Source organism: Tiliqua scincoides, chromosome 2, assembly GCF_035046505.1.
Source record: "Tiliqua scincoides isolate rTilSci1 chromosome 2, rTilSci1.hap2, whole genome shotgun sequence".
NCBI classification, from domain to species: domain Eukaryota; kingdom Metazoa; phylum Chordata; class Lepidosauria; order Squamata; family Scincidae; genus Tiliqua; species Tiliqua scincoides.
Genome location: NC_089822.1, coordinates 133,305,996 through 133,330,076, shown reverse-complemented (window position 1 = coordinate 133,330,076; position 24,081 = coordinate 133,305,996). Strand labels below are relative to the sequence as shown.

The 24,081-nt window shown below is 46.7% G+C and overlaps 2 protein-coding genes across 3 annotated transcripts; one reads left to right on the top strand and one right to left on the bottom strand.

Moving 5' to 3' along the window:
• The first annotated feature begins 1,118 nt into the window (after window positions 1–1,118).
• FKBP11 (FKBP prolyl isomerase 11) lies at window positions 1,119–9,021 on the top strand. Of its 2 annotated transcripts, XM_066617142.1 has the most exons (6): window positions 1,119–1,403; window positions 1,693–1,758; window positions 3,556–3,643; window positions 5,363–5,396; window positions 6,354–6,424; window positions 8,787–9,021. In XM_066617142.1, exons 1-6 carry the CDS (start codon window positions 1,257–1,259, stop codon window positions 9,002–9,004), a joined length of 624 nt encoding a protein of 207 aa, XP_066473239.1. In that variant the 5' UTR covers window positions 1,119–1,256; the 3' UTR covers window positions 9,005–9,021. The 2 variants fall into 2 exon arrangements, with proteins under 2 accessions (XP_066473239.1, XP_066473240.1); XM_066617143.1 differs by lacking the exons at window positions 1,119–1,403; window positions 1,693–1,758; window positions 3,556–3,643 and adding an exon at window positions 3,323–3,487.
• A 943-nt stretch (window positions 9,022–9,964) lies between these two features.
• Window positions 9,965–23,710, bottom strand: CCDC65 (coiled-coil domain containing 65). Its single transcript, XM_066617087.1, has 8 exons — window positions 23,582–23,710; window positions 21,172–21,339; window positions 16,924–17,093; window positions 16,688–16,826; window positions 15,885–16,082; window positions 13,603–13,821; window positions 11,452–11,604; window positions 9,965–10,679 (listed from the first exon to the last, which is right to left on the bottom strand). Exons 1-8 carry the CDS (start codon window positions 23,708–23,710, stop codon window positions 10,365–10,367), a joined length of 1,491 nt encoding a protein of 496 aa, XP_066473184.1. The 3' UTR covers window positions 9,965–10,364.
• Window positions 23,711–24,081: the final 371 nt, after the last annotated feature.

The following is a 24,081-nucleotide window of genomic DNA, read 5'->3' as shown; positions in this document are numbered from 1 at the left end:
TCCCTTCTCCAGGGATCAGCACATTCCTTCTCATTTGCAGAGGCCATTCGTGTTGAGTCAAATCCATGTATAAAAAATCAGTGTTTAACAAGGCTGGACCTGTATTATTATTTCTAAACTATTAAACAGTTCTTAGACAAGCACTGACACTGCAGCTTAGTACATCACAAGCCTCCCTGATGGAACTGAAACTAAGAAGAAGTTGTCTTGTGTGGAGTCGAACCACAGTTCCATCTAGGCCAGTGTCGCCTCCTCTGGCTGGCAGCTGCCTCCAAGGCCTTGGGTCAGGGGTGGCATCAAGGGTTGGCTAGTCTGGGCACTGGCCAAGGGCCTGTGTCCTTCACAGAGTCTACCTGCCTGGGCTGATCCCAACCCCTCACTCAGTAGTAGTGACAGCAGAAGTACTGAATGTGCTAGCAGGGGGAGGGGGCGGGGCGGACTTGGGGGGGGGGTCCTGCACAGGGCTTTGTCCCTGACACCCTGATGCCTTGGGACTTTCCTGGCCCAGCAACCTCTTTTTTTTAAACTTAAAATGCCGGGATTGGGGATTTTATGCAAAGCTTTTTAAACACCTCTTTAAAAAAACAACAGCATACTCCTCACAAGTCCACCATCACCCCTAAAGAAAAAAAGCCATAGTGGGCAAACTGAGCTGTACTTAAGCCATTTCTGCCCAACGTTGCAGATACGCAACAGAGATCAAACATATACACTTGTGGCCTGGGCAGAAATTTCATGTCAACCAGCTTCTTTCCTTGCCAAGGCTGAGCCCTCGAACGTGGGAAATAAGAGTACTGTACAGTAGTCAAAGGCACCTCTGAGCATGCGCAGAGTGCCTTCCCATTCGTCTCAACCCCAGCCAGCCCCTACACATCTGAGCTTCGGGGCAGCGCTTGCGTGGGCTGGCCGCGGTCCTTGCTCGACCTGGTCCCTGCCGATGGCGTGTCGTGTGCATCGTGAGCGCGTGTTGTGCCGTGTCTCCGAGAGAGGGCAAAATGCTCCGGAGCAGCACGACTGTCTCGCTTCCTGGCTGAGGTTTGTGCCTGGGAAGGAGGCTCTGAGCGCGGCAGCACACCACGTTCCCTCTGGGCTCGAGGAGGGCGCCCTGCCTGCCTGCCTCCTCCCTCTGGGGCGGGGAAGCGGGCAGCGGGGGGCGGTGCCAGGAGGCACCCCTGGCCTTAGGTGCAGTCGGTGCTGCTCCTGCTCTCTCTGGCTCTCTGCCGCCTGCCAGCTGGCACCTCTAGGCTCCCCGGGCCATGCTGCTGCCGCCTCGCCGCCACCACCCCGGCTTCCTGCTCCTTCTCCTCCTCCTCCTCTGGGGCCATGGGGCTCCCAGCCGGGCACAGGAGGAAGAGGAGGACAGGGACGAAACTCCCCTCCGCACGCTGCAGCTGGAGACCCTGGTGAGTGTGCCTGGCGGGACGGGTGCCCCCCTCATCCTGATGAAGCCCCCCTCTCCCGAGAAGGGGAGGGATCTTGCCCCACTTTGCATGCACGATGGGGTGCAAGGGGCACATCATCACAGTCACCCACCAGAAACGTGAGGATGCCTGGGCAGGGGGGGGGCGGAGGCGTCGCGGCGGTGCCACCCATCATCACCATCAAGGCTGCCCCAGAGTCTCCCAAAGGAGCTCAGACTGGAGGAATCATGAGCTCTGACAGTCTCCCCCCCCCTTCCTCTTGCCTTCGCAGGTAGAGCCCCCCGAAGGCTGCGCGGAGAACGCGGCGGTGGGCGACACGGTGCAGATCCACTACACAGTAAGTTGGAACTTGGGGGGGGGGGGGAGGAGGGACGGGGCGGGCCAGCCGGGCAGGCAGGAAAGCCACACGAACACGTCAGCACAGCTGGGTTTCCCTACCGAGGGTGGGGCGGGGCTTCCCTAACTCCGCCTCCCCGTTTGGTGTGCAGGGATGTGGTGGCTGACGTGAGCTCAGGTCGGTGTGTTGCGGTGCAGGTTTCACAGGGAGAGCTCCCACTTCCACATCGGTGCACTCTTGTAAAGCACATGCGCAGCAAAGGGTGGAGGGTTTCTGGAGCATGTTCCAAAAAGTTCTAGTGGTCTGAAGCCGGGGCCCAGCTAGTGCCCCTTTGGTGCACACTCTGGAGTCATGTGTGTTACACAGACCCTTGGATCACTAGCAGTTTCTTGGCAGCCAAGTTGATAGGGAAGCTGACCCCTGAAGGTCACTGCTCTAGGACAGGGGTGTCCAAAGTTTTTGGCAGGAGGGCCACATCATCTCTCTGACACTGTCGGGGCCGAGGAAAAAAAAGAATTAATTTACATTTAAAATTTGAATAAATTTACATAAGTTTACATAAATGAATATATTAAAGATGAACTTATATGAATGAAGGTCTTGCAATAGCTCAAGGCCTATAAAAGGCCTTGCACAAAGCAAGGCTGGCCTTTCCTTTGCTGCTGCTACTGCATCACAGATGTGAAACAACAAGCAGTGGAGGGAGCCCTCATCCCACAAATCATGTGAGACGTCAAACAATCGCCCTCACACTGAGAGCGGTTGTGTCGGGCCAGTGTGGGCTCCAGCAAATCACTGGAGGGCCAGAGGCTCATTGGAGACTGGGGGCTCCCTGAGGGCCACATTGGGAGGCCTCGAGGGCTGCAAGTGGCCCCAGGGCCGGGGTTTGGGCACCCCTGCTCTAGGAGGAGCAGCTCCACCTCCCTCTACCCTGGACCGTCAAGACCACATCATCAGAGATGGCGGGGCATTTACTTGTGTATTGGATAATATATTTATATTCTCATCTGTCTTCCATGACGGCACTCAGGGTATGGGGTTTCCACTCTGAACGTCTAGGAAAGCAGAGAGAAGGGTTGTGGGTGGGCAAACTCCTAGGGAGAAATGCAGCGAGATGTGTCGAGCACACAATGGTGTGTCCAGAAAAAAATTGGTGGGATTAGTTTTAGATTAAGCCACTTCTGTCCAACGTTGCATATACACAACAGGGATCAAACACCTGTGGGCTGAGCAAAAGTGGGTTAAGGCCGCCACACACACAACCACAGAGCAGGAAGTCTTAGGAAGCTGCTTACAGAGATTTGCCAAAGCCTGTCTGAGCATTTCCTAGAGAGACAAGTGTATTATTTAGTTTGGCTCCTATACAATTAATCAAATGAGTTTTCATTGGTTAATCAGTACACTTGCACAATCTTGGTTATGAATAAAATAGTTCTAAAGAAAAAAGCATGCTTCTCTTGTTTTCAGATGATGCAGCTGTGGCAGCAGGCTCTGTATTTCAGAAGAGACCTTCCTTCCCATCAAAGCAAAGAGGAATACCTTTTCTAACGCAATGTTTGCCACCCACAGCTTTCGTCAGTACTTGGCTTAAACATAACGAAAAATTACATTATGAAGGTTGATTTTGCCATCAGCCCTTCACTGTCAGAGGTGAAGTGTTCCATGTGTCTCAGAACAACAAGCTTCAATGTTCCCTTTTGGCACATTTTGTGGGCAGCTTAGGGATAGGGTAAGTGGCAACTGTGAGTTCTCTTGGTCCCCACTGAGTTACACATATGTGGTGGTGTTGCTTCATAGGGTACCCTTGAAGATGGCCGCATTATTGACACCTCACTTTCCCGCGACCCACTGCAAGTGGAACTGGGCAAAAGACAAGTCATCCCAGGTATATCTTGGTATTTGTATACAGGTCCAGCCTATTTATACATGGATTTTTTATACACGGATTTGACTCAACGTAATGGCCCCTGCAAATGAGAAGGAATGTGCTGATCCCTGGAGAAGGGGAAAATGCACCCCTTTAAAATCAGTTTAAAAAACTGAACAGTCCTTTAACAACAGCCTCCTTAATGAGAGATAGAGGGCAGCTGGCTGACAATCCATCAATCCTTCTCTCTCCAGAGGCCCCTCCCTTCCCCCTGAGCACATTTGCATTGGTGAAGGGAGGTGCTGAGTAAAGTGGTTGGAGGAGGACTGATTGAGGGATTGTCTTCTTAATGACTCTTATCTTAGAGTCAAAAGTTCAGTGATTTTTAAATCACTGGAGCAAAGAAACTTTGTTTTTTAAATTGATTTGTAATAGTGCGTTTTTGCCATCCACTGAGTGTTTGGAATGGAACCCAAGCGAATAATTAGCCTGTATTGATTCTAGTTTGGGTAAGGGACATACCAAGCAAAGCATACAGAGTTAGAGCAGAAATGTATCACTTAGGTAATCATTTTAGGGCCCGATCTTATTGGGCCTGTGCTGGCCCAGTGCCAGCACGCAGTGTCGCAAATGTGCTGTAAGGCATGCCTGTGACACATACCACTGGGTCAGCACTGGACACATGCTGGGTCAGCTCCAGCACTGATTCAGCACAAGCCCATGCCAAGCCGGTACTGGGCAGAGGTGTGATGACTGCTGCCCAGAGTTCCAGGTGAGCGCTGGGCAGCAGACTGATAAGTTGGGACTGGGGGAGCAGATCTAGGGGAGGGGGAGGGAGGGGGTGGAACTGGTAGAGCTCTGCTCTGCCAGATCCATAACCCTATGTCGGGCCTCCTGGCCCAACACAAGGCTGCTTGACTCTGCACCAGCTAAATAGCTGGTACAGACGAATGTCCCCTTCCCCTGAAGAGCCACCAGCAGCTGTCTGGCATTCATTGGATGCTATGGCAGCCGTTTTGTTGCTGCTGCAGCCCTGGGTGCCAGGCAGCTTAGGATTGGGCTGTTAGCTGCAGCAAGTTCCTTTGCTGGTTATCATTAAAAATAAACAAAAAACATATAACATGTCCTCCTACTCTCTGCAGATTGTTCCAATACTCAATTTGCTTTTGAAATATTCATTTCACACTCACTTGTAGCCTCTCCATTATCCAGTTCAGCTTTCCTCATGTGATATGTTCATAATTATCTCAAATGGAGGAACCTCATGTGTTCTTTTGTTCACATTCTATTTGTGGTGATTCGTGTTGGTATTCACTTTTGAACAAAGGAGGGAAACATTTGCTATTTTATTATGGGAAACTGTTGCCCAGGGACTGCAGAAGCAAACGGGAGCACCCTTTGGGGGTTCACATCATTGTTTCTCTCTTTTAAAAAAAATCCTGCAAACTGAAAACTAGCATGTCAGGGAGAGTTTCTAGCCTAGTCTCTGGTGTGCTAATTTCCTATGTACAGAGATCTTTTTTTCCTGTACAGAAGAACTTTGGGTCATGTGAACCCCTCCCTGCAGTTTGATGTGTGATACAGCCCAGACATATGTTTACCACTTGACCTGGTTTACTTGGTTTACCTACCTTACTGGCCAGAATACCTCTGTCCCCTCTCCTAGAAGGTGCTGAGAAGTTAGAAAACCTCAGAAAATCATGATCCAATGTCTCCTGTATTTTCTTTCTCATTCAGGCTTGGAACAGGGACTACTGGACATGTGTGTTGGGTAAGTAACCACCAGTGTGCTAATCATCACTTCTGAACCAAACAACTGCAACACATTGGCCTCAGTCTACTATTAAAAATTGGTGGTTGTATATCTCTCTGGATATATGTACAGTTCAAATTTAAAACATGTTTAATTGCACTGCCTTTCCCCAGGGAACCATGAGGGGATTAGGGTAGGATTCTCTAATACCTCCTATTCCCTCTCTATTGTTTTCAATCTTCTTACTTATCTGATTGAACACAGAAGACTGAGCTGTTCAGTAATGGGCAGAGACCCAAGGCAGTAAGGAAATAATTCCTTAGAAGTCTTTTCTCTTCCCAGTAGGTATTGTCCCTTTAGATTGTACATCTGTATTTATAGATAATGAAAAATAGTAATGGATTTCTGATTTAAAAAATAAAGAAGGATCTTCTGCATTCTGACCAAACTACAATGCCCTGAATTTTTAAGGGGAAGTTGTGTATATCTCTTCTGTTTATTATATTGGTTACTAATGCAGAAGGCCAATGAAGAATCTTGCTATTTCTTTGGGGAGGGGGGCAGGATTTGCTTTACCTTTTGGGAATCCCTTCCCTAAAATCCAGAACCTGAATGCAAGCTATGATTACTGATGTGTCTGATCCCATTTTACATTCAGAAAAAACTTAAGGCCTTTATTTCTTCAATTGAGAAGGTTCATTGTGGCAAGGAATGGGCATAGTTCAAGTTTCTGGGATCTGTTTCCCCCCCCCCCACTTGAACCTTGTAGTCCCCCAGTTGGAGCTGGGTGCAGAATAGCAGTTCTGGGAAGTGGGTGTACACTTAGAATTAGGGCACAGGGTATCCTTTGAACACCTGCTCAGCCCAGGAATTTGCTTTCAGTATCGGAATGAAGTGCACAGTCCTTCCAAGCAAAAATGCATGTGCAAGTATCCAGTTTTCAAGTGCTGATGTGGCCTTCTCTCTTTTTGGCAGGGAAAAACGGAGAGTCATCATCCCCCCTCACCTGGCATATGGCAAACGGGGCTCTCCACCTTCTGTTCCAGGTAGGTTTCAGTTAGTAGCACCTCCTTTGTGGTCATTTTGCTCAATTTGTTGATACCTTATTACCATACAATATTGAAGAACCAGTGTGTTCTTATGGGTGCCTCTACTGGCCTGGGGGGTTCCAATAATCCATCGGCTTTCTGAAGGGGCAAGGCAGCAGAAGCTGGAAAGGATAAGGGTATATGGGATTTTGGAGTCACAAGTGCCCTTACAGCACAATAGGGCTGTGGAATAGCAAGATGTGAACCATCATTGGATGAATGAATAGGAAAGAGGAGTGGGAAAGTACTTTTCATTTCCTTCACCCATTTCCTGCCCACAGTGTAGTGGGCATAGCTTAATTTCTTCAAGGAAAGTAGCTGGCCCTTAAGCCTGCCTGGGTGCCCTGCTCTCCTAGGGCCTGTTATGTAGGGAATCACTAGTTACTGGTGAAAGAATTCTGCACATGCACAAAAGCACTCTTTCATTACTACTTTGTATATTTGTCTGAATCCAAGCATTGAAAATGGCTTTCCAGCCTAAGCCCTGGTTCCAGTACCTACCAGGATTTAATTAAGGAAAGATGTGCCATGACCGCAGGTGAATTCAGGCATGTTGGAGCTGTATGGTTGAATGGGTCAGGATTTGAAAGAATGTGGAGAAAGCTGTGTTGGGAACTGGATTTGTGGGAGAAGGGGAAGGCATAAGGCATGAGACAAGCCGGTTCCAAATGGAGCATAAAATGATATTTCTGGCTAGCTGAATTTGGGAGTCTATGCTGCTGAATCCTGAAGTAGAGCAGAATGGGAAGACATTGGCAGCCCAAGTGGAAGTGGCCATATTAATCATTCATTCATTAACATTTCTTTCCATTTCTCTGGCTGCCACTCTGGGGTGAGGGGGGAGGGAGAGAGAGTATGTGCGTAGTTGAAATTCAGTTACCAGCTTAGTGGATGGCAAAACTTACGTGCTTACTAGGGATCAACTACGAGGCTGACATTGATTTGCAGTTTCAGAGTGGTATGAGCAGCCTGAATAATGTACTGAAAAGTTCATTCCTTTGCACCCAAAATATGCTTTGGGCTACCTGATATCATACAAGAAAACATATAACTAGAAAACTGTCCTCTTCGAGATGCATGAGAATCCTCTCTGCCTTCAAGCACTGGTTTTGTGCAACATGCTTTAACAAAACGCCCCTACCGACACTTAAGAATAAGGAATTGCAAGTTTCATCCCCCCCACAAAAGCCTTGGGATACATCTACTAACAAGACATTGTATTCTATGAGCTGCTCTTGCACAATGTTCAGTCCAGGAACTGAGAACTAGGAATAAGGAACTAGAAACCAAATTTCAGCTTTGTGAATCAACTACAGCAGTGCTTTCCAAACTCCTACAAGGGAGTTGAGAGCACCCTAAGTGTGTGCACAGGGGGGGCTATGGCAGCAATGCAGTTGCCAGGACCATGTTGCTGCTGCTGCTGGAGATGGGAGTGTTGTTTTTTTTAACTTACCAGCACCAGAGTCCTGGGGGTCTGGGGAGGACCCAGACCCCCCCCCCCATGCAGGACATCTGAAAAACAGGCACTTCTAGTTTCCCAGTGTTTGGATGTGATCTCAGATCCCCCAGGATCCCCCAGGACACCAGCACTGGCAGACAGTTAAGTTTTTTTTTAAAAAAGCCCTCCCACTCCCGGCAGCAGTGCAATCCTGGGAATCGCGCCACTGCCTTCCCCTGCAAAGGGCAGGGACAAAAGTTTCCCTGACTGGTGGGTCATGACCTACCAGTTTGGGAACCACTGAACGAGGGGGTTGAGTGCAATTGCATTTAAACAAGCAGCCATGGCCCCAGGACTTGTATCCTGGCTATGGCAGCCTGTATCCACAATCATTTGCTCATGTGGCCACCTGGTCCTGTGCTAGAACTGTGCATTTGTGTGACCCACAGCACAAATGCAACTTGAGGGCAGGTCTAGACTGGTGCTTCCTGAGCAAGTGTACCAAGCAAGGACATGGGCATACAGGGAAAGAAGGCCATCCCAAATTGGTGCATGATTATCCCAGCCTCTTGCACTCCAAAATGCCTACCAGATGCTCCTCATGGGAGACTGAGCATCTGGCAGGCATTTTGGAGTCCAAGAGGCTGGGATAATCATGCGCCAATTTGGGGAGGGTTTGCCTAGCACTGAAAAGCAGCATTGGGTATCCATGTCTACATTGGGCAATGTAGACTATTGCTTTGGGTGCTCAAATCACAATGGATGAATTACACTGCCATGCTTCCTGTGGGCAGGTAGGCTGTCTATCCCCCCAACCTTGTGTTGCCTCTGGTCATGTTGCATTGCCAGTGCCTCATCACAGCACAATTTTTCTCTCTCTAGCTGATGCAGTCTTGCAATTTGAAGTTGAGTTGATAGGGCTTGTCAGAGCCACCTATTGGCAGAAGCTGCTGAATGATGTGCTGCCTCTACTATGTATTGGGCTTGTCCCAGCACTGCTCGGCCTCATTGGGTACCATCTCTACCAGAAGTCCCAGGCGCCCCGTGTCTCCAAGAAGAAGCTCAAGGAGGAAAAGAGAAACAAGGCTAAGAAAAAATAAAGCTTCACCAGACCTTTTCAGGGTGGCTTTGTGACTGCTTCTGTTGTCAGGTAGAAAGGGATACGGTCACACTTTTCCATAAGGCCAAAGGTCCATCTAGCCCAGTTTCCTGTATCTCAGAATAACCCCACCAGATTTCTCAGGGACAATTTAATTTAAAAAAAAAAAAAAAAGAAGTTAAAGGCTGGACATTCTCCAGCAAGATTTTCAAAAGATTCATAAGGGAATGACTGATCTTGCCTAACGGAATCCACTTGTTAAGAGTTTTTAACTGGCAAAAGCTGCAATCCTATACATACTTTCCTGGGAGTAAGCCCCATTGAACACAATGGAACTTAGCTCTGAGTAGGCATGCACAGGATTGTGCTCAAAGTCTTTTTAGAGATATTTACCAACGTGAGTGATGCATGTTAATCCTGTCTCTGGTTGCTAATTCAACACTAAGGGGGCCACCTGACGTACACTGTGAGAAGTACTTCCTCATTTATCATTTTAAAATGTTTTAAATCCTCAATTGCACGGTAAAATAGGAAGGGGGTAGAACTGATATGGGTCAAAGGGATGCTTTTGCAAGCTTAAGGGCAAGTCTGTAGACAAACAGACTGAATGGTAATTCTGTCAGCCCTTGAAATCTTGAAAACTGTAGTTATATGAGGAAATCTCAGAATCACTCAGACAAACTTACCTACATCACCTGGGATCTTGGAGGGGGCATGTCAGTTAAACTGATGTAAGCCTGTAGTGTAGGTACACATACTCTCCAAAAGTCCCACTGCTTTTTGTTACAGCTGGTAGGATCAAATCTTTCTGTGCATATTGACAGAGGGGGCTGCCCACAGGCTTTGTTGTACAGCATCTGCTCTCAGGGTCTTGCTTTTGCTGTGAGCCTGATCCCCACACACTCTGATCTGGGCACTTTAAGAATGAAATACAAATGCAACAAGCTGGGAAAGAAAGATTGTAATGGATAAAGAAAGCATCTGCATGCACACCAACAGATCAAAGCCCAAAGAGGTGCCAAGCTCCTCCTCTCCTGCAGCCATCCCACCAGGAGACTTCTGTACTCCAGCTTTCTTTTTTTTTTTTTAAGGCTCACACATGGGTTGTTGGTGGGTGAGGCCCACCATAAGCTGCTGGTCCTCCTCCGAGTTCCTGATAACCACCTCTTTATGGGCCTGCCTATGAGAGGAGAAGAAGCTCCATTGGCTCAGCTACATGCAACTCTTTAATGACAGCTTATGGTGGGACTAGCCCTTCATAAGAGGCACCAACCTATGCCCTGCCTAGAACAGCTTGACTCTTCCTTACACTCTGTAGCCTGATCACAGGATAGAGTCCTCTGAATTCACAAGGTGGTGGCTCAGAGGATACGTGAGACCTCATGTGCTGCCTCCACCACATTATAGATAGGCCGCTTGAGCCGGGCCTCAGTGACAGGAACAGGCTGAGGTAGAGATGAAGTAATGGGATGCTGGTTGATGATCATCAGAGGATTTATCTGGCTCAGAACTTCATCATTCACTGAAATGCCATCCAGGTATTGCTTGAGCAGGTTCTTCAGTTTGAGGTTGTCATGGAGCAACGCTGCCTTGGTTCTCTCCAGCGACAGCTGCTCTAACCTCACCTTGTTGTATCTTTGCCAGAACCGCTCCAGTCCCACGTAGTCCTGCATCATCTGTAAAAAAAACCATGGAGAATGCAGAAGCCTGCGCTGGTTGCAAGGAATTATATAATTGTTTAATTCTGGGTACTAGACAAGAATGCTTGCTTGTGTGTAGTCACACAGCGCAACCCGCAACTGCTGAGCAGACTTGAAATCAGAAGATGCTTCCTATAAACATGCAGGAATGTAAGAAGAGGCTTGCTCTGCAGCAGCCACTGGTTTTCTTACGAAGGCCATCTCCTAGAGTTGTATGGCAGCCAAATACCAAAGAAGAAAAGCACTGTGCTTAGGTCTGTTTGGACAGAGGCAATCAGAATAGATTCTGGGAAAGAACCAGAGGAAAAGGCAGGGCAAATCAGCAACATTTTTCTTGTAACTCATTCTGGGAGAGAACAGCAATGAATGCTTCATATGTCTTCAGATAAAGCAGCCATTTTCAACCACTGTGCTGTGGCACACTGGTGTGCCGCGAATGGTCCCCAGGTGTGCCGCGGGAGTTTGGTGAAGAGTCATTTATTAATAGGACCATTGGGGATATGAGCCCCCCACCAACAGCAAAGTGTGCCTTGTCAATTGTCCAAAAACTGATGGTGTGCATTGACAATTTTAGTACCTTGTCAGTGTGCCATGAGATGAAAAAGGTTGGAAATCACTGAGATAAAGCCTTGGAGACAACCCTAACCTAATCTTCCAAAAGGGATTATCCAGACAATGAACTATGTCCTTTTCTTTGTCAAACCACACAGTTTTGTACCCCACCCATTTCCATATTCAGATTATTCACCTGAGCTAGTGGCTCAACTGGTTTCTCCATGGCCACCTTATTGACAGCTTTCTGTTCATCCCAGTTCAGGGAGCTAGCATAAAATGGTAGCACTTTCTCCTCCTCAGACTCCAATCTGCGACACATCTCAGCCAACCGCAGGATCAGCTCTGCCTGTGGGAAGAGGAAATAATAAACTGAGGCTGCAATCCTAAACACACTTTCCTGAGAGTAAGCCCCATTGAACAAAATAGGACTTACTTCTGAGTAGACCTGGTTAGGATTGTGCCCTGATACTATTTTCTTCTAGGTTGGCCTAAGTACATTGGCCAGTGTTTGGAATTGCACTGGGACTACAGCCATGAACAGGGAGAATTCCAAGAAGAATTACAATTCCCAGGATTCCTTCGGAGAAACCATGACAACATCAGTATAATACCACTATAAGCTTGCAGAATAGATACACCTTTAGTCTCAGACAGTTATGCAGAAAAGAGACTAAAAAAGTGCTGTGTTTAGGAGGAACAGCACTATCTCATGGGATCTGCATTGCTCTCTGGGTATTTTGAGTTTCTACCAGCTGTGTCAGGAGAGTTCCAAGGCTGGCATGACTGGTATCTTCAAGCAAGAAAGACAGCACCTTCCATCTAGACTCAGGGCCCAATCCTATGCAGTCACTGGCTGGCACTGGGCTAGCGCCGGTGGAGCACTGGAGCTCTGTTTGGCAGTCGTGTGGACCAAAGGGCAGCAGAAAGATAGGGGGGCGTGGAGAGGGCAGGGAGGATGTGCGCAGGGGGAAGGGAGCAGGGCAGGAGGGAGGCGAAGCTCCACCGGATCCTGAGCCTCTAAACTCTAAATTCTACACCAACACTTGGGTTGCTGTAGAATCAAGTACCCCCATTGTGGGGCTACTCACCTTACCTGGGGGAAGGGGATGAAAGTCCTACTGAGGAGGCTGCCTGGGGCACATTGTGTGCAGCAGTAGCCAGTTTCAGCACAGCTGAAGTGCCACCACACTCTTTCCTACACTGAAATAACCTTCGTGTAAGAAAGACTGGTATTAGAGTAGTGTAGGTAAAGATTTCCACACTATCGTTGTTGAAAATTGTACAACTAACTTGTCACAACTAAATGATTGGAAAATGTGCTGTAGCTTCCAAGTGGCAAAACAGCCACATGCATAATTTTCACACAATACATGCACATGACCTTCTTTTTCTTACACAAAAATGACAATTTTTTAAATTCACACCTAAAAATGTAGTACAGCTGGAGCCTGTTTAGCTGTGGATTTTACACCCGTGGATCTGTCTCAACGTGGATTCCCTGGACCCATGTTGAGCCAGACTTAGCCCCACCTGAAACCTTCCAGGGCTTCCCTGGGCCTCCCAATGCCTTATAAGGCATGAAAAATGTCACTTCCGGTTTCCTCTGGAAAGTGAGGTTCCACCTGTATGGATGTTAACAAATATCTATTTGGAAAAACATACATCAAACTGGATCTCTGCTCTCTGCCCCGGCCATTTTCAAAATACAAAAGCCTGAATTCAGTTAGCAGGAAGTGGTAACCCTGTGCAAAAGCTGAAGTCTTGACTAAAACAGGTTTGTCACTCGGGAGCCAACTGGATGTTGCTTTATAGGTGGGGGTGTTTGTTTCCAGTGAGTAAGACAGGATTACAGCCAAAGTCTTACTGAACATAATGGACTTACTTCTGAGTAAAAAAAAACCCACCATTTTCAAATACATCTATCAATAGGCCAAAGCTATGCTTTCTAAGTAGCAACAGCCCTCCTCCATCTAAACTCTATTCTGGGAGCCTTCACCATATAGTTTTCAGTTTAGAAATGTCCCCTTATTAGTTAACCCCATTAAGGGAATGGTAATTTGTAAACACGCTGTAAGGTCACATGAGACTGTGAAAGTGCAGAAGACTTGAGACTGCTGTACAAGGTTGCAGTGCCACTCTGCTTATTAAGGTGGCATTTTGTGCTAATTTCCATTCCTGTTGTGAAATATGACATTTAAAATCCACATGTCCAGAGTGCTAAACATGTGCTGTTCAACCATCCTCACTTCCCCCCCCCCCCCCGCTTTCTGCTTCCACCCCCTTTTTAGTAAGAGGAAGGAGTCTTGAGCCATGACTGCCTGGACATGTCCACCAGCATCTTTACCTTCTCCACCACACGTTCCAGCACTTTGAGAGCACCATTGCTCTCCCGTGACAGCTTAGCCAGATTACTCCGGGCCTTAGCTCTTGCTCGGTTCATCTGGCACTTGAGCTTCTGCAGCTGCTTCAACACCACCTCTTTGTCATCACGGACACGTCGGTTTTGCTCTTCGCTCTCCCTTGCATGAACTGCAATCTTGTTCTTCAGCATCAGAATGAGTTCCTGGCAAAGACAGAGGGGACACAATCAGGAGACAGGAGGTTCTCTTTAACAGCTTCAGAATAAAAGTCATGGGAACAGAGAGAAGCATAGTTAGATGGGGGTTGTTTTGGTCTGAAGATTTGCTGGTGCAACAACTCTTACTATTGTAGCAGGTTTATAGGTTGCAGTCATCACAGTAAAAGGAACTGTGGGCAGGTACAGAGCATAGGAAGTGATGAGCCCAATTCAGGGGGATCTATGTTGAGAGCTTGAGATGGAGGGAAGGAGAATAGGTTAAATATGACCGTGGTTTTCAAACAGTGTTTACACAGAGCCACGGGGCTTCTTGGAAGCTTATGAGGGGCTCATTAAAAAGATCACTAATTGTGAACAAAAGTCCATGAGACAGCTTGCCCACCATTCCTGATCTTCCCCTGCAATGCACAGCCTTAGGAGGGCTTAAGGTGTACTCTAGGTTGCACCCTCCGTTTACACAGAGCAATAGTAAGATCCAATGGCAAAAGTGCACCTAAACGATATACAAAAATTCACCTACAGTATGCAAAGTTTCTGGGTCAGGTGCACAGGGGATCCTCAGCAGACAATTGAACAAATGAAAGTTTTCTTGAAATAAAGGCTGGAAACAAGTGATGTTAGAGGAAGGAGGGTATGGGAAAATGTATGGATGGCATAATTAAGATTCATTCTTATCCTCTAAACCAGGGGTGCCCAAACCCCGGCCCTGGGGCCACTTGCGGCCCTCAAGGCCTCTCAATGCGGCCCTCAGGGAGCCCCCAGTCTCCAATGAGCCTCTGGCCCTCCAGAGATTTGTTGGAGCCCACACTGGCCCGATGCAACTGCTCTCAGCGTGAGGGTGATTGTTTGACCTCTCATGTGAGTTGTGGGATGAGGGCTCTCTCCACTGCTTGTTGTTTCACATCTGTGATGCAGTAGCAGCAGCAAAGGAAAGGCCAGTCTTGCTTTGTGCAAGGCTTTTTATAGGCCTTGAGCTATTGCAAGACCTTCATTCATTCATAGAAGTTCATCTTTAATATATTCATTTATGTAAACTTATGCAAATTTATTCAAATTTTAAATGTAAATTAATTCTTTTTTCCCCTCCCGGCCCCCGACACAGTGTCAGAGAGACGATGTGGCCCTCCTGCCAAAAACTTTGGACACCCCTGCTCTAAACTGCACTTGAGAGTACAAAATGTTCTATAACTTTTAATCTTCTATATCCTTTTTATTACTCCAATCCTGTGAGTTACACATTGTTGTTCTTGGGGAACAATAATCCTTTTACCTGCTCTGAGACCAAAACATTTCAATGCCTAGAACAAAACACCCCGATGGCACCTACCTTCTCCCACTGGGGCTAAAGCCACCAGGAAATTCTCCCAAGTAAAGAAAAATAAATGCAAATTGCACAAGACCGCTGTGGATTCCCACCCCCCATATCAGATCTGTGTATTTTTCCCCTTCTGCTGCCCCTTGTTGGCATCCTTCAGTCTTGGAAGACGCTCTGAATGGTGGTTCTGGAATGGTGGTTCCACACTAGCCACACAGTCTAGTGTGGCTGAAAAGGTCGATTCAGGAGTGACAATCCCTTCCACACTGAGAGCAAAATGCTGCCCCTAATGCCATTCAAACTCCTCCACTGAGGTAGCTGCCTCATTTCATCAACTGCATGAAGTGAAAGCCTGAGTAAGAAGCCATACATACTTCCATGATAGGGGCATAGAGAGGGAAAACACAAGTTTTCTGAAACAGCTAAGACAATTTTGGTTTCAAAAAACATTTTTCCCTTATCTATACCCACATACAGTTATAGCTGCCTACTGAGGCTTTCACTTTGTGCATCTGATAAAAGGGACCATAAATACATATGCCGAAATCAACCTGGTAGTCTTTAGGGGTCATGAAACTCTTGATTGTTTTTGCTGCTACAAACTAGCATGGCTACAACTCGAATAAAGGGTAAAGCTTATCTTCCTGCAACAGAAAATCGCTACTCTGAAGGAAGAGGTCTTGATCCTGTGAAAGAAATCAGCACAGATGAGCATTCAGGACAGCCCACTCACCTGCAGCTTCTGCAGTTTCTTCATTTGCTTCTCAATCTCCTTGGTGCTCTTCTCATCCCTGAGTTTGAGCGCTTCAAAGGCAAGCTTGCGGTCCTCTGTTGCTTCTGTATAGTTACGCAAGGCCTGCTGGAAGCGTTTCCACAGCTCCTCCACTTTACCCTCTAACTGCATGCGCAGGTAATGTTTCTCCTCCAGGTTCTTGGGGAAAATGAACACAGATCAGTACTCAAACAACCCTTTTTATCCGCTCTGAGACTAAAAAATCAACTGATTCCTTTTGGACTCCAGGAGCCCCCTTCCCAAGCAAAAGGCCACTTCCTTGCAGGCAAGCTTCACGAAGTTTTGACATGCCAAACTAGCACGCCATCAGTGGGAGCTTTTAACTATAAACAGGCACTGGATATCACACATCACTGAGAAGAGGGAAACAAGAAACAGAGCAGCAATAACTCAGTATTTCTTGTAATATCTACTGTAGTGTTACCCTTAAATGGGCTGTGGAACTATCCATCTACTGATAAATGTGTTGGAAAGTACACATTTGAATTATGAACACATTTGAGTTATGAACTCTGAGTACACAGATCTTACTATGGCCCAAAGCCAAGGGCCGAGGGCTCCATCAGTATATGAGACTGCATAACGTGGAGGGTGGGGGGAAAAATTCTAGCAGAGTGTATAGGATGAGTGCTAGCAGGCAAGGGGCTCCCATATGGGGTCACAGTGAGAGCAATGCTGGATATAAGGTACATCATGGAAATTTACACTTCCATAAGACATCCTCATATTGCTTCTACCCACACCTTGTTCTTGACGTCATCCCTTGTACTTTGGAAGTCAAGCCTGGCCTCATAGTCACTGTCATTAAAGTTTTGGTCCATAGCCAGCAGCACATCCTGAAGATAGCGGGTCTCTTGCTCGTGATGCTCAATGATCATTTTCCTAGCAGAAATGGAAACAACCATGTGAGTTCCAATTAACCATATTTTGCAACTCCTGAGATAATCCTTCCCAGCTCCACAGTCTCTTTCCTTCCTACCTCTCTGTGTCAAACTCCTTCTGTAGCATCTCTAGTTCAGTCTTGTAATCCTCCCCTAAGTAACCCAATCGACACTGCTGGAGTTCCAGCAATTTGTCTATGTTGTGCAAGTGGCTGCGCAGGGCATGTGCATATTGTGCCTCTGCCTCGGCAAGATCCTTGGCAAGGGACTGGAGGGACAGAGAGAAAACATATTATCAGGACAGGTGACCAATCTGCTGCAGACAATTTCAACATTTAACTATCCCTGGAAGGAAAAAAAAAAACATGGTAAAAATATGAGAGTCCATGTTTTGTTTGATCATTTTACAGATATACAGGAGTTTCAAAATAAGTCATTTGTATCAGTTTCTATGAAATTCAGAAACAATATGGTCCAAACTGCTGGAAGTAGCATGGGGAGAAGGAACTTTTTACCACTGCTATTGAAGTGTCCAGAGACTCACTCATTCTGGCACATCATAATACATTAGGAAACATTTTTCAGTGTCCAGGAGCAGAAGATCTGAAACTGGTATTCTTGCATATTGTGGAATCTGGTAGTCCTTAAGTACAAACTTATCCTCTCTTGGTTGGTTCCAGCAAAAAGCTCTTTGGTAAACAATTGAGGGCTCCCAGATTTCCAGCTGATTAGAACTGGATGGATGACATATGGGGATTAATGATAATGCAAAAGCTAACATCCTAATTATGAGGAACTAGAATGCCAACTAAACAAGATTCCTTTTTAGAAATATTTTTTTCAATTCTTTATGCATATCTAAATTCCAGAAAATGACAACACACATTTGGAAACAAATGTATTTCCTTATTTTCCAAGTAAGAAAACATAATTCGAGACGGCATAACATATTACCAAGGTATAGGACTGGGGACAATGGATATCCATGTTGGAATCATACCTATCAACAGTGGTTTCATTGTGTAACTGTCAATCCTTAATCTTTCTCATTTGATTTTGATTTGATTGTCCAGTGCACTTGTTCGTTTGTTTAACTGTAGATGATGGCCTATTTCATGGTTTGTATCATTAAGGGTCAGGGATGATGAGACTGAGTGATGAGCTTGGGTAATGATGTACAACTTTCTAAATCAGAAATAGTAAAGAAAAAAAAACCTGAAATGTCAGTGCTGAGTCCTTTGCACCACCTGTGCATGCATGCAGGTGTGCAGAGAGGGGAAACAGACACATTCTGGGCTCCTCTGTGTAATTTCACAGGATTTCTCATATGTCTGCCTGTGTCTTCTCTAGCTACCTACTTCCTCACTCTTTGCCTACCTGTCCTTCTTCATCCTAACCAGAAAAAAAAGCACATAAAAAAAGCCCGCCGGAAAACTGCCCACAGGAAAAAAAAAACTCACTGTCATAAATTTGCACAAGAAAAATGCCCACACAAAAAATTGCTCACAAAGAAAAATGCCCACATGTAAAATTGCACACACCGAAAAATGTCCACATGGAAAAATATGCACATATAGTAATTAGAATTCAGGTTAGGGTTATCTTGAAAATTACTATATGTGCGCATTTTTCAGTGCAAGCATTTAGGGCAGTGGGTTTTTCCCCCTGTGGGATTTTTCATGTGCATTTTTTTTCATAGAACCCATTTTCCTATAGATGCCCTGCATCTTCATTCCATTCCATTTGGTCAGTCATCCAGACCTGCAGTCTTTAAAGGAAATACATTTAAATTGTGTATTTCATTATTTTATTCTGAACCGATCCTCCTGTGGATCTGCCTTGACTCTGGTCCCAATAATGCAGACTGATTCTCCACCCTGACAATGCTAATAAAGAACTGTTCAGAGTTAGAACACCAGACTGTACCAAATGGAAACAACCTTTTTCCTGCAATGCAACCAGAGATGTTGTCAAGGGGGAGCTGGGGGAGGATTGGGGCTCCAGGGGTCCCTACAACAGGAGCAATGACACCATCAGCACAAGTGCTTAGGAGCTCCACCTCACCAAAGGCTACTAAAAAACTCCACAGTCAGGGAATTAGAGGACAGGTCCTCTCATGGATTGAGAACTAGTTGGAGGCCAGGAAGCAGAGAGTGGGTGTCAATGGGCAATTTTCACAATGGAGAGAGGTGAAAAGCGGTGTGCCCCAAGGATCTGTCCTGGGACTGGTGCCTTTCAACCTCTTCATAAATGACCTGGAGACAGGGTTGAGCAGTGAGGTGGCAAAGTTTGCAGACAACACCAAACTTTTCCGAGTGGTGAAGACCAGAAGTGATTGTGAGCAGCTCCAGAAGGATCTCTCCAGACTGGCAGAATGGGCAGCAAAATGGCAGATGCGCTTCAATGTCAGTAAGTGTAAAGTCATGCGCATTGGGGCAAAAAATAGAAACTTCACATATAGGCTGATGGGTTCTGAGCTGTCTGTGACAGATCAGGAGAGAGATCTTGGGGTGGTGGTGGACAGCTCCATGAAAGTGTCGACCCAATGTGTGGCAGCAGTGAAGAAGGCCAATTCTATGCTTGGGATCATTAGAAAAGGTATTGAGAACAAAAAGGCTAATATTACAATGCCGTTGTACAAATCGATGGTAAGGCCACACCTGGAGTATTGTGTCCAGTTCTGGTCGCCGCATCTCAAAAAAGACATAGTGGAAATGGAAAAGGTGCAAAAGAGAGTGACTAAGATGATTACTGGGCTGGGACACCTTCCTTATGAGGAAAGGCTATGGCGTTTGGGCCTCTTCAGCCTAGAAAAGAGGCGCCTGAGGGGGGACATGATTGAGACATACAAAATTATGCAGGGGATGGACAGAGTGGATAGGGAGATGCTCTTTACACTCACATAATACCAGAACCAGGGAACATCCACTAAAATTGAGTGTTGGGAGAGTTAGAACAGACAAAAGAAAATATTTCTTTACTCAGCATGTGGTTGGTCTGTGGAACTCCTTGCCACAGGATGTGGTGATGGCATCTGGCCTGGACGCCTTTAAAAGGGGATTGGACAAGTTTCTGGAAGAAAAATCCATTGTGGGTTACAAGCCATGATGTTTATGTGCAACCTCCTGATTTGAGAAATGGGTTATGTCAGAATGCCAGACGCAAGGGAGGGCACCAGGATGAGGTCTCTTGTTATCTGGTGTGCTTCCTGGGGCATTTGGTGGGCCGCTGTGAGATACAGGAAGCTGGACTAGATGGGCCTATGGCCTGATCCAGTGGGGCTGTTCTTATGTTCTTATGAGCTGCCTTTGAAACCTTTTCCCTAAGGACCTGAGATGTAAACATCAGACTCAACAGGAGGCACACTGAGACATTTGCCTAGGTGTGTAGGTTCACGTTTAGGCCATTGTCTTTCCACAGAGTACCTCAGTAACAGTATGTTGCTTATGTTACAATAAGGTCACAATTCTATACAAATTTACCTGGGAGTAAGTCCTATTGAACACAATAGGGCTTAGTTCTAAATAAACATTTATAGGCTATTACTCTAATATCCCTGCTATATTTGTTTGGGATTTTTTAAATCCAATTTTTCAGTTTTTATGCATTGATTTTAAAACTATTGCAACCCACTCCGAGAGACTGGGATGCACCAAGCTACATCTTTGAAAGTCCAATCCTAACCATTTCTCCAGCACCAATGTAGCCATGCCAACAAGGTGCATGCTGCGACTTACAGTGGTGGGGGCAGTCACAGAGGCCTCCGTGCCTCCCCTGCCACTGCATTTGTTCCGTTATCTTGGGGTTGCATTGGTGCTGAAAAAGTTGGATGGGATCAAGCCCTTAGACCAGCAATTTTCAACCAGTGTGCTGCTGATGTGCCACGAATAGACTGCAGGTGTGCCATGGGAATTTGGGGGAGGGTCATTTACTATTAGGTCCATTGGGGGATGTTAGCCCCCCACCAGCAGCATGGTGCACCTTGTCAATTATCAAAAAGTTGATGGTGTGCCTTGACAATTTTAGCACTGTGCCCTGAGATGAAAAAGGTTGAAAATCACTGCCTTAGACATTTAACTTAATTAATTACAGTTTTTTTGTTTGGTTTTAGATAAGGGGGGTTGCTATAGTATGGGGGTGTCATGATGTGCTCCTGTAGTTTAAAATTTACTACTAAACCACTTATGTAGACATGCCATTTGTTAACTTCCATTAGCTTTTTCTTGGTCACAATGTTACATTACAGCAGTGAGACTCAAAACCTGCCTAAAAATCCCTCCTCAATCTCTAACAGAGTTACCAATAATTTCAGTCTCCTTTCATGGCCTTAAAGGGCCAGGGCTCACCCTAATGACACTGTCCTTGCAGTCGACCACACGCTCAAAGGTCTGGCTCAAAATCTCAATGTCCTTGCGCAGTTCCCTGGCTTTGACTTCGCGTAGCACTGTGCGCCACTGTAGGTTGATCTTGTGCATGTTCAAAACACTGTTACGCTCCTCCTTGGCCAGCTTGTCCTGTAAGTCACAAAATTACACTGCAAGTCCCTCCACAGCCCAGTTGTCACAAGAGGATGCAGCAGCCAGCAGTTCAAAGAACACAAACAACGGCTGAGCAGTCAATTCTGAGAATCAAAGTATCTCAGGACCAAACCAAGTTAGACATTTGTTAAATACTTGTGGCTTGCCTATAAAGTAGGATGCGTGGGAGTCAACTTTTAATACAGAGAGTGTATGGAGTCAGAGAGTGTGTGGGAGTCAACTTTTAACACAAGATGGAGTGAAGCCCACCCCTCCCTTCCCTTGCCACAATCAGCTGCTTTGAGTAGTCTTCTCCCAGTTCAGCTTACTTAGGGCTCAATCCTAACCCCTTATGTCAGTGCTTTCTAGCACTGGCATAGCAGTGCCAATGGGCCTTGTGCTGCATCCTGCAATTGGGTGTCACTCACGGAGGCCTCCTCAAAGTAAGGGAATGTTTGTTTCCTTACCTTGGAGCTGCATTGCTCTTATGTCACTGCTGGAAAGCACTGGCATAAGAGGTTAGGATTGTGCCCTAAAGAAGCTTACTTTGGCCTGATCAAGTCCTACTGAATCAGGCCAATGGTCCCGGGCAGGCCATCAGCATTTCTGGTATAGCTTCCTGTATCTCACATTGGTCCACCAGAAGCCACAAGGAGCACACAAGACAACAAGGTACCTGCATCCTGTGGCCACTCCCTAGCACAGGGGTGTCAAACCCGTTTCATACCAAGAGCCAAACAGCATTCATGATACCTGCTGAGGGCCGGAACTGAAGTCTTTAGGCAGAAAGTGATGTCATTATTCAAGATATGGGAGAGCCAATTTTCATGTGGGCTGCCCTTATGGCAGTAACATCTCAGCACTGCTCAGCCGCTGAGAGCCAGATAAAAAGCTTCCACGGGCTGCATCTGACCCCCGGGCCTTACGTTTGACACCCCGGATTAGACTATCTTTTAATTCTTCCATAGGGCTCAGCACTCTGGCACCGCAGTCAAAAGCCAAGTTAAGCCTTGACGGAAACCAACTGATTGCCAAATTCTTTGCTCCTACTCTTTTCTCCCTCTTCTGAGTTGTTTTTTTCTACTCTCTCACCCCACCCCCCACCCCAAAAAGAAAACTTCCCTGCACTTGCTGGAGTTTTCAATTCATCCATGACTTCCTGACTGCTCCAGTTTGTGGCAAAGTAGGCAATTGGAATCATTTACTAGTCAGCAGTATTGCTGATGCATCCTTTGGGGATGTATTCCTCATGGAGAAATGGATTCAAAAAAGAACTGGATTCATGCTCAGGACCCACCCAAAACCCCTCAGGTGGGTCAGGACCCACAAAAAAAGCTCAGAACCCGCCCAAGACCCAACAGATGCATCAGGACCCACTGGAAATGCTCGTCTACTGAGTCCAGACCCACCTCATGGGTTTTGGGTTAGCCCTGAGCATTTCTGAAAGGTCCTGACCCACCTAGTGGGTGTTGGGCAGGTCTTGAGCATTTCCTGTGGGACCTGACCCTCGTGGTGGGTCTCAGGCAGCCCAAACATTTCCAGTGGGTCCTGGCCCACCTGGTGGGTCTCGAGCGAGCCTTGAGCCTGTCAGGTGGATCCTGAACCACCTGGTGGGTCTCAGGCAGGTCCTAAGCATTTATGGTGGGTCCTTGCCCACCTGGATGGTCCCAGGCAGGCCATGAGCATTCCTGGTGTGTCCAGGCCCACGTGGTGGGTCTCAGGCAGGTAATCAGCATTTTGGGTGGATCCCCGCCCACCTAGCAGGTCTCTGGCAGGTCCTGAGCTTTTCAGGTGGATACTGGCCCACCTGATGGGTCTCAGGCAGATCCTAAGCATTTCTAGTGTGTCCCGGCCCTCCTGACAGGTCCCGGGTGGGCCCTGGGCTTTTCTGGTGGGTCCTGGCCCACCTGGTGAATTTCAGGCGGGTCCTGAGACTTTCTGGTGGCCCCGGCCCACCTTGGCTGGAAATGATGTCATTAGGCAGAAAGTGATGTTATTCCAGATATGGGAGAGACAATTTTCATGTGGGCAGCCCTTACAAGAGTAACATCTCAGCACTACTCAGCTGCTGAGAGCCTGAGGGCCGGACAAAAAGCTTCCCCGGGTCTGAAAATCTCCATATATACTTATTGCAATATATGGACTCTTACTAATACTCCCTACAGCCTAGCACAGCCCACTGGACTTCCTGCTTCCTTGTCACACAGTGTTTTTTTAAGTTCAGGCAGACAAATGATACCTTCAGGAACTGGGCCAGCATGTCCTCCTTCTTCTTATGCATTTCCTCCTCAGCCAGAAGCTTCTGCTGCATGACAAGCAACCGTTCTTCCTCAGTCAGCACTAGCCGTTTCTTCTTCTTCTTCGGCATGGTTGCACCTAGGAAGTGGAAGAATGCTGTAACAAAGACGGGGGAAGCCAAGTCTCCATCCAAAGGTATATTTGATCTGAGCTAAAGGGGGACAGCTGTGACAGCCCTCTCCCACTCCCATTAAAATATATACTGATGTGGCAGGATCACAGACCCCCTTCAATCATTCTATTCATCCTTTAAGGAACTCAGGACACTGTCCATGTTATTACTTATTTAAAATATCATTGAACTACTTTTTAACATTAAAATTTAGACAAAGTGGTTTCCAATAAAACAGAAACATAGAGCAAGAATGCTTCCCAGCACAGCTGCCTCAACCTTACAAGTGTCCTGTTTCCTCCTCCGATTCCCTTTCCACTGTTTTGATG

Bases quoted from the DNA above. Each gene is read 5' to 3' on its own strand.
- FKBP11 (XM_066617142.1), top strand. From the start codon at position 1,257: ATGCTGCTGCCGCCTCGCCGCCACCACCCCGGCTTCCTGCTCCTTCTC. The intron at 3,644-5,362 runs GTATATCTTGGT...TTTCTCATTCAG, and splicing joins CAAAAGACAAGTCATCCCAG to GCTTGGAACAGGGACTACTG. The intron at 6,425-8,786 runs GTAGGTTTCAGT...TTCTCTCTCTAG, and splicing joins CTCTCCACCTTCTGTTCCAG to CTGATGCAGTCTTGCAATTT.
- CCDC65 (XM_066617087.1), bottom strand. From the start codon at position 23,710: ATGCCGAAGAAGAAGAAGAAACGGCTAGTGCTGACTGAGGAAGAACGG. The intron at 21,340-23,581 runs GTATCATTTGTC...TGTGACTTACAG, and splicing joins TGCTGGCCCAGTTCCTGAAG to GACAAGCTGGCCAAGGAGGA. The intron at 16,083-16,687 runs GTGTGGGTAGAA...ATTTTCCCCAAG, and splicing joins GGGATGACGTCAAGAACAAG to AACCTGGAGGAGAAACATTA.